We start from the raw sequence: 12,317 nt of genomic DNA, 5'->3' as shown, positions 1-12,317 counted from the left end.
CCACAGCTGCCCCCAGCAGGACCCACATGCATCCCCTGTGGGATGTTCAACTCCAAACCCCAGCACTGGGAAGGGCAATGCACTGATCTCAGTTCCCCAAGGGGAAACTGAGGCACAGACCTGAAAGTTTGCCCAGGATCTTAGGGTCTTAGTCGAGGTAGACAGCGAGCCTTGCAGTGGTGGAGCTGGGCAACGGACCACATTGGGACCAGCGCACACTTCTGGTGGCCCTATAAAACCCCGACAACCCTGAAGACCACAAAGACCACCCCACCCCAGCATGATCTGGTCTCTGTACAGCACCGAGGCAGGGATTTAATTCTTTTCTCCTGTGATTTGCAGGAAAATACCATTTTTCTTTCCAAGTTTCCCAAGGGGGAAACTGAGGCACAAAAGATTAAAAAACTTCCCCAGGGTTCTCTGCTGCCAAGCAGAGCTGGGGACCAAAGAGCAGGTCCCTAACCATCATCTTTCCTCTTGATATCTCCACCGAGAGCATTGCCCAGGAGGGATGCTCATCCTGGAGTGGTTTCAAACAGCTGGAGGTGACTGGGTCCCAACAGCTGGCGGGGAAAGGGGCTGGTGCTGAGCTGCTCGCATCTGCCCAGTCCCAGCGACGCAGGACCATGGTCTGGAGAATATGGACCCTCCACCAAAGCCTTCTCACGTGCAAAACCCCAGCAAGAGGGGAACATGTTTCCCAGTCCCACTGGGGTCTATCCATCAGTGGTGGCTTCTGAAAGAGAGGCGGGGGAGCTGATGCGTTTCCTTCTTTACATCTGTCGTGGGGAGAGAATTACTTGTCCCCCCCTTCCCACCCACGGGACTCCTTAATACGTCTCCACGCAGCTCCTTCCGAGTTTATTGGGCTGAGCGCAGGCCTCTAGAAAATCATTCAGGATTATCATAAGCGGAGGAGTGGGGGGGGGGGGAATGTATTGTGCCTTTGAAACTCTGAAGCTTTATGGGCTGAAAAAACCCCAGGCTGAGCCATATGTGAGTGACCTCAGTGTTTTTCCTTTGAATGACATCACATGAGATGAGGTCATCGGCATTAACTAAGCGTTCTCCCCTCCTCCCCGCGCCCCGAGCGGAGCCAGCCTCCTAACGAGCCTTGTTGTTGTAACAAATATGGTTTGATGATTATCAGATGTGGGGCAGAGGTTGGATAAAATTCAAAGCGTGCTCCAAGCAGGCTGGAAAAAAGAGAAGGAGCCTTCCCCCAAGAGCCCCACTTGGGAAGTGGCTCCCACAGCAGCTTCCCCAGTGGGTCTGTGACCCCCCACATTTGTCACCTCCATCCCTATGAGGAGAGGATGGTGCTGATGGCCAGTGTCAACGGCTCCTGGCCATGGAGATGCCTCCATCTCCCACCGCTGCTGCACCGGTGTTGCTCTACCCAAACTGGTCGGCGATTCGGCTGCGACCCATCAGCCATGGTTGCGGTTCCATTGGGGTGGAAACCATCGCTGCTCTGTGCCAGCTGAGCGGGATGCTGCAGGAACCGCGTGGTGAAATACCGGGGTGCAACCATCAACCTGCCCTCGACCCAGTGGTGCACAAGCGTGCGCTTGCCTTCCCTCGCTGCTCTCCCATTGCCTGACTCCCTCAGGCTTGCAAGAGCCTTTGGCACAAGTTATTTAAAATCACAGAACGGTTTGGGTTGGAAGGGACCTTAAAGATCATCCAGTTCCACCCCCTGCCAAGGTCCCTTCCAACCCACACCACTCTGTGAGTCCACGAAAGGCAATGTCCATAGTGCAGAAATACATCCCACCTACCAGTTGCTGCCCCTCGACCCCTCTCCCCAGGTGCCCCCCCAGGCCAGGCTGTCGCCCATCCTGCCTCCCAGCCCCTATTTGGGAGCCAGGGGTGCATCACCCAGGGGCAGATGGGTGCCACTTCGCTCTCATTGCCACAACACTCATGGGAAAAACATCTGCTGCAATGGGGCGGAGAGAGCAGGAGCAGAAGGAGCCCTTGCTCAGCACCTACATCCCCACCGTGACAGCACCTATAGCCTGGCACGAGCCCGGCTGGGCAGCGGCCAGCGGCCAGCAGCTCCTCTCTCCACCCAGCGCCGGGACCTTACAATAATCACCAGATTGTGACCTTTTGCAACTGGCCCAGGGAAAGGGGGAGGCAGGTTTCTCGAAAGGAAGGAAACCATAACTGGGCAGCGGCTCCTGCCCAGTGGGATCTCTTACTGGGGAAGTTGCCTTCCTCCCGTTGGCTTTCCCAAAACGAGAAACGAAATTACACAGTGGTTTTGGAGGTCTTGGTAACCAAAGGGCTGCTCTTCCCTAAGCCTCTTCTCCTCCATCCCGCTCCACCTTCGGCCATTTCGTTGGCCTTTTCTGGGTCCAAGAGTTCAAAATGTGGCCGGAGGGGGAGGGGAAGCTCCTTGGGGTAATTATAGAATCAGGAAAACAAGTTGTCTGACGACAGCGTTGCTAAACGGGGAAGTTTAGAGCATAGGTCTGGAATACAATCAGCTCGCACGTAAGTGACCTGGCTTAACCCCTCCCAGGGATGCAGCCGCTGGTCCCACTGGGGCCAAAACCCTCCCAGGCACCTCCCAGTCCTGGTGGAGTGGGAAGGGGGCACCTTATGCCAAGAGACTTGGGAGCACTCCCTAGGGCCACCACTGGGCTGGGTAGCCAGAGTTGGATGCCAACACCCACTGGATGGGGGCTGGAGGGGGAGAAAACACCCTCCTGCCCTGGCCACAGTGGTCCCAGACAGCTCTGCTGCTGGAAAGCAAGCAGCTCCTTCGGTGCCACGGATCCAGGGATGTTTTGTGTGAGAGGGTTCAGAGCTACCTAAACCTCCAGGACTGTAAAAATCACAAACGTTGGTGTTACCATTTCATAGAATCACAGAATGGTTTGGGTTGGAAAGGACCTTAGAGACCATCCAGTCCCACCCCCTGCCATGGGCAGGGACACCTCCCACTAGCCCAGGTTGCTCAAAGCCTCATCCAGCCTGGCCTTGAACCCCTCCAGGGTTGGGGCATCCACAGCTTCTCTGGGCAACCTGGGCCACTGCCTCACCACCCTCATGGGAAAACATTTCTTCCTAATATCTAGTCTAAATCTGCCCTCTTCCAATTTAAATCCATCCATTTGATTTTTAAAAAAGCACCTCTCCCACTCGGCGGGCAATAGTGCCCAACCTCCAGCCCTCTGGACAGTCCAAAGAAAAGCATCACCACAGGTAATCCGCCTGTGCCCTACCACTTACAGCCTGAGAAAAGCCAGGCTTAACCCCCTCCACAGCACTTCTTGTCCTTCTTCTGATCCCAAGCATCACGAGGGCAGTTTGTAGATGAACAACGAGGATCCCCATTCACGTTATTTGCAAAGCTGGTTCTTCAAAACTCCCAAATCTGTGAGAAGCAAGAAGCTGGGATTCCCATGTGAGCACTCCTTCCCATCTCATCCCACCCCTGTATCCTCCTTACTCACATCCACGCTCCTGTCTGCTGAGGATCTGCTTCTGGCGGTCCATCAGAGCACACTATGGGATGGAGACATCCTCGGGTGGGCAGAGGTGCTTGGGGGAGGTTCAGAGGCAGGAATTAGACTTGCAAAGAAAAACTTGTGGGTCCATCTGATGGATTCATGCCAATAAGTCCCCAAGTGCTCTTAGACATCGCAGTCTGAGAATACCTGGAACAGCCCTAATGCCTGACCTACATGTGCATCTCAGCAAAGGCTCTGCTAGAGCATCCTGCATGTGCTATGTGCTCACACCAAAGTCAACAGACGAAATTGTGATGCTGCCCAGAGCGGGCGATGAGGAATATGACCATCAAACCACCAGCTGCAGCGGGGTCCTGCTTCCCCACGCCCATCTAACAGCTTCTGACCAATGTCCAAAGTGTGGGTGTTTGGGGTATTTCTTTGTTAGGTCTGGATTATTTTTCCTTATAATGGCTTTGTAAAGACAGTTCGGTCCTGGTTCTGGATCCTGCTAAGCTTTTAGCTTCAGCATCAGCCATGACAAGCAGATTCATTCATATTTTTGCTGCCTTTTGGATGCACACACCATCTCCAGCCCCTAGAAATCCGACTGACATCAAGCCCCGGCTACTTTGTCCTGCCTAGGTGTTGCTTTTGCACCTGCCTAGCCCGGCTTTTCTCATTCACCTTCTCTTTTTCTCTAAACCAGCCCCAGCCCGATGTGTTTCAAGAGGAGCAGGCAGCAAGGGAGATGTGATGCTGGTGTGAGGCTTCTCACCGACACAGCATCCAAAAGCATCACGGGATTTTCAGCCAAGGATGAGCAAAGTCACATTCAGCTGCCCTGATGTTTAACCTCCTTTTAGGACTGTTCCTCTGCAATAAGAAAAAAAAGGTGCCTTTTCTTTTTTTTTTTTTTTATTAAAATAATCTGTCCTTGAGTCGTTGCTTCTAAAATAATTCCAGCCAGTGCTGAACCCACTCAAGCCCATGTCAGCCCCTGCGATGGAAATCCCATTTCCTTTTTCACTACTTCATTTTCTCTTCTCTGAAGTCACCTGTCTTCGGTAGATTCCCCTGAAATCCCCCAAATCTCAGCCCCCTCTCCATCACCGCTGCTGTGCAATGACAACCCTCCCAGACGTGCCGGCTGGCGGTGCGGGGGGTGCCACCATGGGGCGGGAGGGGACCGGGGTGACAGCCAGCACCGCCGAGGCCAGCCCGCGCACCGAGGAGGAGGATGGAGGGCTGGGAGGGATTTCTCACTGATGATATTGTCACATTCTTTCCGAATCCTGGGAGTAAACAGCCACTCCAAATTTAGAAAGAACAGGACTGGAAAATTTAAACATTCCTTGAAGAATTGGTACAAAGTGAGGGGGGGGGGGAGCTGAAGATGATCTCACACGCGCTCCCGAGCCAGATGAAAAGCTCATGACTCCAGTTCAGAACGCAAGCGAGGGGCCTGTTTCAGGTCAGAGCGCGATATCGCGACGATAAAGCTCCCCAGCGCAGGGAACCGCAAGGAGACGGGGCTCTGCCATACCGGGGGGGTCCCCACCCCAACACTCCCAAGCTGTGGGGACCACTGCTGCCGGCCACCCTGCCACCCCAGTTCCATCCCTGGCTGGCGTACGGCTTCGGGTGCAGGACTGAGGAGCCCAAGGACCAGGAGATGCCTGAGCATCATCTAGACGAGCATCCCAGGCCCTCGCCTCTTGCTTTTAGCTGCTGAATGGGAGGAAAAAAAGATCTCCCCACCCTCCACTGCGGCGGGACAAACAGCAAGGAGCTGGTGAAGCTCAGCACCCAGCAGCTCAGCACCACGCTCCGGCTCTGGCCAGGCTCCAATATGAGAGCTGGCACGTGGGAGCCATCAGGGAGCGATGGAGCCAGACTGCTGCTGCTGCTTCATAAACAGATAATGGCTGTTAATAAAAACCGAGCGGGAATTTGCAGAGGGGAAGAAGAAAGGGGAGGGGGGGAAGCAAACAAACAAACAAAGAAAAAAAAAAAGGCAAAAATAGGAAAAAAAAGGAAAAAAAGCACAGGCTTGTGCTGAAGTAAACAAAGGTTAAAGAACAGTCAGGCTCCTGCAGGAATAGCAGAGCTGGGCTGGGAGGGAGGGAGGGGGCATTACGTAATGCAGGAAAAATGTTGGCTCCATTCAGTTTTCCACCACTTCATGTGATGTCAGGAAAACCATATAAATCAACAGGCTTTCTGCTCCCACGGATGGAGGGCAGCAAGCAGCACTATTTATACTTACACAATTAAAAAAAAAAAAAAAAAAAGAAAAAGGAAAAAAGAAGAGAAGCCGATGATTTCCAGGACTGGGAATAATTGACTCAGATTCCTCCTTCCCAGCCTTGCTGAAATCGCTGCTTCTGGGCTGTTAACCCTTGAGGGGTCCCTGCCGCCGCTCTTGCACCCCAGCTGTCCTGTCCTCACCCTCCATCAAGGGTCTGGAGAACAACGGGCTGGAGACGAGGAAGAACGGCCAAGCACGGCGTTTGCACGAGATGGGGACACCAAGTATCACATCTGCCGGGGCTGTGGAGAGCTGGGGGGCACAGTGGGGCTGTCACACTGGATTGGGGACCCTCGGGATGGGGTTCCCTGGTGTGCTGGTATCTATTTAGGGAAAGGCTGAGATTTCAAGCCAGGACCTTGAGATTTCAGCAGCCACCTCCAGGGAGGACCCAGGCACCTCTCCTGGGACACAGGATGGGTCAGGGCAGGACGAGGTGCTGGAGCCCGGAGCGGACAGACCGAGGGGTTAAACCCCACCAGGGCGAGGGGGCAGAATCAGCCCTGGCATGGGCTGCTGCCACACCTCAGCAGGCAGGAGGGAGCTGTGCCTGTCCCCAAGCGTGCCCTGGACACGCTCTGCAGCTGCTTCCAGTCACCATTTCCATGTCAAACGCTGCCACCACGACCCAGTGTTCTACATTTTGTTTTTTTCCTGTTTTTTCCACCTGCAGGCATCCCACATCAGACTGCAGCCCTGCAGCGCTTTTAATGCTGGAGGTTTAAGCCTTGCTTGGCACCTATCACAATCGCACTCCTCCTTGGGGCTCAGGGCTCCAGGGGGATGGAGATGGCCACCCTGAAGACAGAGGATGCATGTGCCCAAGCAGGGGTTTGCTCACGGAGGACTCGGTGGTGGCGATGCTGATGGCCGGGGGGGTGGCATGTCACTGGTACCCACCCAGCACAGGGCATGCCATGGATGTGGGTAGGGTGCACCGGTACTACAGGGGTTCTCCAAGCCCCCCCTCACTTTCCCAGGAAGGAGAAGGCTCCAGGGCTTTCAGGGCCACCTCACCCAGCCCCATTCCTGCCCCAGGAGGACTCGAGGGCTGGGGGTTTGCAGGTTTTATTCCCACTATTTCTCTGCTGTGTTCTGCCCATCACAACGCAGCGGCTCTAATTCAACACCACCCACCCATGTCTCACACGGGCAAGGCTCCCCGAGTGCCACTTGCTTGTGCCGCCTTTCCCATCACAACCACCCCTTCCCAAGGTCTGTCGTGGCGCTGGGACAGCTGCTCCCTCCATCCCTACGATGCTCTGGGGACACAGAGGTAGGTACACCCTGTCTCAGCCCCAAAGCAGTACCCAGTCACCATAGGATGATGGGCTTAGGGAATGGAGATAACCCCCACCTCTGTGCTTTTGACACTATTTAGGAGCCTGGTTGAGCTCCGTGGGACCGAGGGGCTGTGTGGGGCAGTGCCTGCCCACTCTTCTGTGGGCAGAACCCTCGGAGGTGGGCTCAGAGCCAGGGAGATGCCCAGCTGTCCCAGCCATGGAGAATTCAAGGCAGCTTTAATTCTCCCCTCCGCAGCTCACCGCCTCTTCTTCCTCCTCTCTGCCGGGTCGGAGCATTTCATTCATCAGCTGCCTGCCCCCCATTTTGCTCTGCAGAAGGGCTGTAACGAGGGGGGCGCGTGCCTCCTCCTACCCGAGAACTGGAGAGCATCATCTCCATCAAACCCTGACTCACCCAGCGACGACCCTCTGCCCCGGCTCCTTCCCCTTCCCAGCACATCCCTGGATTTCCACTCCTGCCCTCCCTTCCGCAGCAGCGAGAGGGGGCAGAGCGCCCAAACCAGGGCCAGCCCTTGGCACATTCATTGGGGATGAAGCAGCGCAAGGATGGGGGGACACAGGGCAGTTTTTGGGTGGATCCACACCACAGCGACCCCTCTGTACCCTCCTCTCCCATCCATCCTGGCTGCTGGGCACAGCACTGGGGAGCTGGATGGCGCAAGGAATGAAGGCAACGGGGAGGACCATAGATGCCAGCGTGGGTCGAGCCTCCTCGGTCTGTGTGTGGGTCTGTCCCCCATCATCACAGTCACCGGCAGCCAGGAAAGTGGGTGCAGATGGACACGAGTGGCCACAGCTCTGTTAAGTCCAGACTAAGAGCAGAAGCTCCTACCTGTGAGGATGGAGACACTGTGGAAACAGCTGTCCAGCTTGCCCAGGAGGATGGAGAGGAAGCTGTCGGCAGCCAAGCCCGTCACATCCCACGTGCTCTGGTCATAGACCACCACGTCCTGGTGCTCCTCCGCCTCCACCTGAAAGGGAACGGCAAAAACGGGGCGTCAGAGAAATAGACGGAGAGCTAAGGATGCCGCTGTGCACACCATCACACGAGCCAAAGCTGGATTTAGGAGTCACACAAGAGGGAGACCCCAGCTCCATGCTGTCCCCATGAGCTAGGGGGACCAAATGAAGGGTCCAGCCAACCTGGGACTCTGATCCACGGCTACAAGCAAGTGTGTCAGTATGGATGCCCATCGGAGCAGCCCCACCACTTTGGAGCATCCTCCCCAAAATAGGGTCACTCCTCCCCATTGCCCACCCTCAGCTTGCCATCATTTAGCTGCATCCCAGAGCTCACTGCAACTTCTTCCACTGCCTCCTCCCCACCCAGCCTCTGCCCTCAGATCCTCCTCTGCAGCTTGGCCGGTGTCATGGGACTTTGGGGGTGGTTCTGTAGGCAGGGGTGCTCCCAGCACAGCCCTCGTGCTGCGGCTGGAGCAACGGCTCTGCAGGGCTCAGCCTGGAGATGCCGTGCCCAGCACAGTAACACCTCCGGAGGCACTACCCCTTTGGAAACTCAACCCAAACTTGCAGATCACCCCTGAGGGCTGAAGAAGAGAGAAAATCTCTTCTTTAGCTCAGTGGATGTGCAGGGGGATGCTCTTTCTTCCTTTTGCAATGCGTGCCGGGGCTTGCACGCTGGCTGGGGAGAGGGAAAGGAACTCTCAGGCTGCTCTCATGGGACTTTATGTGCCACAAATAGCACCCAGCCCTGATGCCAGATGCTGGAGGGTCTCCAGGGCGGAGGAGATGGGGAGGTGCCCTACAGGCAGTGGGCAGGAGTCCCCCCACACCTGGTGATGGCTGGATTGCAGTGAGAGCACTCAAGGTAGAGCCAGCTGTTCCTACACCTACCTGAAGGTCCGTGCATTAAAAATTATAAAAATCCTGCCAGAGGCATGGCTCAGGCTGTCTGCCGAACAGCCGGGAGGATGGCGGATGCCTGCCCTCCCAGCTGCTGGGGTGAGGCACATCCATCACTCATGGGAGGAGGAGGAGGAGGTAGGGAAGGAGGCTCTGTGCACCCCCAGCTGCTCTTTCCTCCAGCTTGTGTTGGAGCTGCCCAAAATCTCTGAAATCTCTTTAGGAGACCACTTGAACTAAGAACCATTCATGGACACCTGCCTCCTTCTGCTGTCTCTCTGCCATGCCCCATTGTACCACCGGAGCAGATCCGCTCGAGGATGCTGTCGATATTACTGCTGCTTTCACACCCTGCTGCAGGTGCTTCCCCGCTCAGCAACGTGCGTGCCATCCCAATCAAACCGCAGGGAGCACCGGTTTAGCTGAGCTCATCACATCTCCTTGCTGCAGTGGAAGGACGGCCCCACACCGGCAGAAATCCCCTCCAGGGACCATGCACTAGGAAGGGGGGGCTCAAAGGAGCCGCCTGTCCCCAGCCCAGCACCAGGCATTGGAGAGCAAAACTGGCCCCATGGGTCAGTGGGATGATGGGGAGGGAGAAAAGGCAGCAGCAGGATGAGAGGGAAGAGAAAAGGAGGTGGGAATTTGAAAATAAGACACCGAAAATGACCAACACCAGCTGGGGGTGAAGCCAGCTAAGGATCTACCCCAGCATCTCTTCTTTGGCCATCCCTGAGACAGGACTTTTGTGGGAGTCCATCCCAAGCACAACTGGAGGGCAACCAGCTCAGAGCCAAGAGCCTGCCAGCCCTCAGCAGGGCCACTGTCACTTCAAGCTCCCCTAGCACGCCGTTAGCACATCCCAAAACCCCAGTCCCCAGCCTGTGAAGCCCCATGCCACCAAAACCATCTCCCCCAAAAGCAGGGACCGAGCTGCAGCGGTGCAGGGGCTTATCCAGCTCTGTGGTCCAGCTGCAGGGGATACACCAGCTCTGCCCCAGCAGAATTACCCCACAACAGGATTGAGTGTTCCCTCTGGCTTTGTCTGGGCCCTTACTGCTGGGCTGCTGAGCACTGGCAGATATGAGCGATGGTTTACATCTTATTAAAGTTATAAGGTTCCACTCAATGTAAATGCCAAACCAGCGCTGGCTTTGCATCGCCCAGCTGTAGAAAATAAATCCCTGGCTTTCTGGGGTGAGGATGCTGCAGGATGGTCCAGAGGAGATTTCATGGAGCATACAAGGAGTCTGCACTGGCATCCCAGCTCCTCACCACAAAGGGAAAAGAGATGGAAATGTTTAATCAGGTCCATGTGTCTCCCATGAACCTCACATGCTCCTGACACCCATCTCTGTCCTTAAATACACGGAGGTTAAAAGCTAACTGGGGCAGAAGAGGAGGGTAATGCTGAAGAGGTGCTCAGGGCCAGATTCCTGCCTCTGCCAGGTGATGAGTCGCTCCAAGGAGCAGCCCCTCCACAGTGGAGCTCTCCCATGGGGGTGCCCACCACCCCAGGCATCACCCTCCAGAAAGTGTCCCCAGACCCAGCCAGCAAGGGACAGCGGGGTCAAGGCACAGGAAGTCTTTGGCCCCAAGCAGATGCTAGGTGGGCTTGCAAACCTGGCCACAGAATCACAGAATGGTTTGGGGTAGAAGGGACCTTAAAGATCATCCAGTGCCACCCCCTGCCATGGGCAGGGACACCTCCCACTAGCCCAGGTTGCTCAAAGCCTCATCCAGCCTGGCCTTGAACCCCTCCAGGGATGGGGCATCCACAGCTGCTCTGGGCAACCTGGGCCACTGCCTCACCACCCGCACAGGAAAAAAACTTCCTCCTATTTTCCAATCTAAATCTCTCCTCTTTCAGCTTAAAACTGTTTCCCCTCATCCTGTCACTCTGCCTGTGATCCAGAGCCCCCCCATCTCTCCTGTAGCCCCCTTTCAGCACTGGAAGCTGCTCTAAGGTCTCCCCGGAGCCTTTTCTTCTCCAGGCTGAACACCCCCAACTCTCTCAGCCTGTCCTCAGACGGGAGGTGCTCCAGCCTCTGACCATCTTTGTGCCTCCCCTCTGGACTCACATGCCTTTGAAGAGCTGCTGTCCCCCCCCAGAGGTGCCCCAGGACCCCTCCCCAGGGACAAACCCCTGCCCAGCCAACAGCTCCAACCAAACCCCAGCTGAGACCATCCATCGCCTTCATGCCCAGCCCAGTGCTCCACCCATCACCCCCCTCCCCAGCTCTGGCTGGAGGTGACCCCCTTATAGACATCTTGTCCTGGGCACTGGGTGGTTCAGTGCAGTCTGGGTCCCTGCTCCACCTCTCCCCAGCTGCCAGGCAGAAACGATGATGCTCTCCAGGTGATCTGGGCTAAGATAAGAGCGAGCTATTCTTATTATCCCAATTACTCCCGACATCTCAGTCACATATTGTTTCAAAACACAGTGAATCACCCCCCCTGAAATAACAGGGCTTCCATCAACACACAGAGCACCAGGCACACGGTTTAAAAATAAGCCCCGGCTTTCCTTCAAGCAAAACAGCTGCTTCCAGAGCCATGCTCCTAATGCAAATAAATAAATATTCCCATCGCCCAGAGAGCCCCTTGTCATGCCTCAGACCGCAGCTCTAGCTGCTCTGGAGATAGCTGCATTTCAGGAAGCGAGAAGAGGTCGAGAGGTGGAAAGACTTTCCAAGGGGATCTTGAAGAAGTGAAATTTTCAACATTTCCCTCAAGAAATGCTAGTGAAAACCCCAAGCAGGAATTTCCCATAACCTCTGCCCCCGAAACGGCACCGAGGAGCTGAATTATTCCAGTTGTGATTGGAATTTATTATTGGGAGAATTTACAACTGTTAATATGGGGAGAAGGGTTCAAAACCAAAAGCAGAGCGGTACATTGGTACCATTTTTGTGTGGAGGGAGCCTGTCGCTAACTGGGAAATGAATTGCTGCTGCAGTTTTCCCCATCTCGGGCACCAAAGGAAGATGGCACACAGCGGGGCTTAGCTATGCCCATGATCATAGGCATATTTCATAAAAAAAGAAAGGGATTTTTATTTTCCCCATTTCTTCTTTTCCTTCAAATGGTCCTTTCCTTCTCTTGCACCACCTGGAGCTGCTGTTATCCCACAGCATCCCTCCAAACCGCAGCATCCAGAAGCATCATTAATGGTACGTTAATGGTAAAGGAGGAGCGGCACATGGGGGGGCTCGGGGCTACCCTTTCCCTGCCCGAGCAGCCCCCTGTTGCTGCCGGCCGCCTTTGTCTTGCCAGCCCTGGCCGGCTGGGAGCAGGAAACAGGAGGAGGGCGGGACGCTGGTCAGAGGGAATAATGGGGCTGGACAATTGCGCCACTGATGTCACCCTTCCTGC

The 12,317-nt window shown here is 55.4% G+C and overlaps 1 protein-coding gene across 1 annotated transcript in view; it reads right to left on the bottom strand.

Moving 5' to 3' along the window:
- DUSP8 (dual specificity phosphatase 8) overlaps window positions 1-12,317 on the bottom strand; it is a gene marked incomplete at its 3' end in the record, with an annotated part of 26,768 nt that overhangs the window by 12,236 nt on the left and 2,215 nt on the right. The window contains exon 2 of the mRNA XM_010085436.1: window positions 7,912-8,050. Within this exon, the coding sequence (XP_010083738.1) occupies window positions 7,912-8,050 (139 nt within the window). The remainder of the gene's footprint in view (window positions 1-7,911; window positions 8,051-12,317) is intronic.

This window comes from Pterocles gutturalis, unplaced genomic scaffold (genome assembly GCF_000699245.1).
Source record: "Pterocles gutturalis isolate BGI_N339 unplaced genomic scaffold, ASM69924v1 scaffold3860, whole genome shotgun sequence".
In the NCBI taxonomy this organism is placed as follows: domain Eukaryota; kingdom Metazoa; phylum Chordata; class Aves; order Pterocliformes; family Pteroclidae; genus Pterocles; species Pterocles gutturalis.
This window is presented reverse-complemented; position numbering and strand designations above follow the sequence as displayed.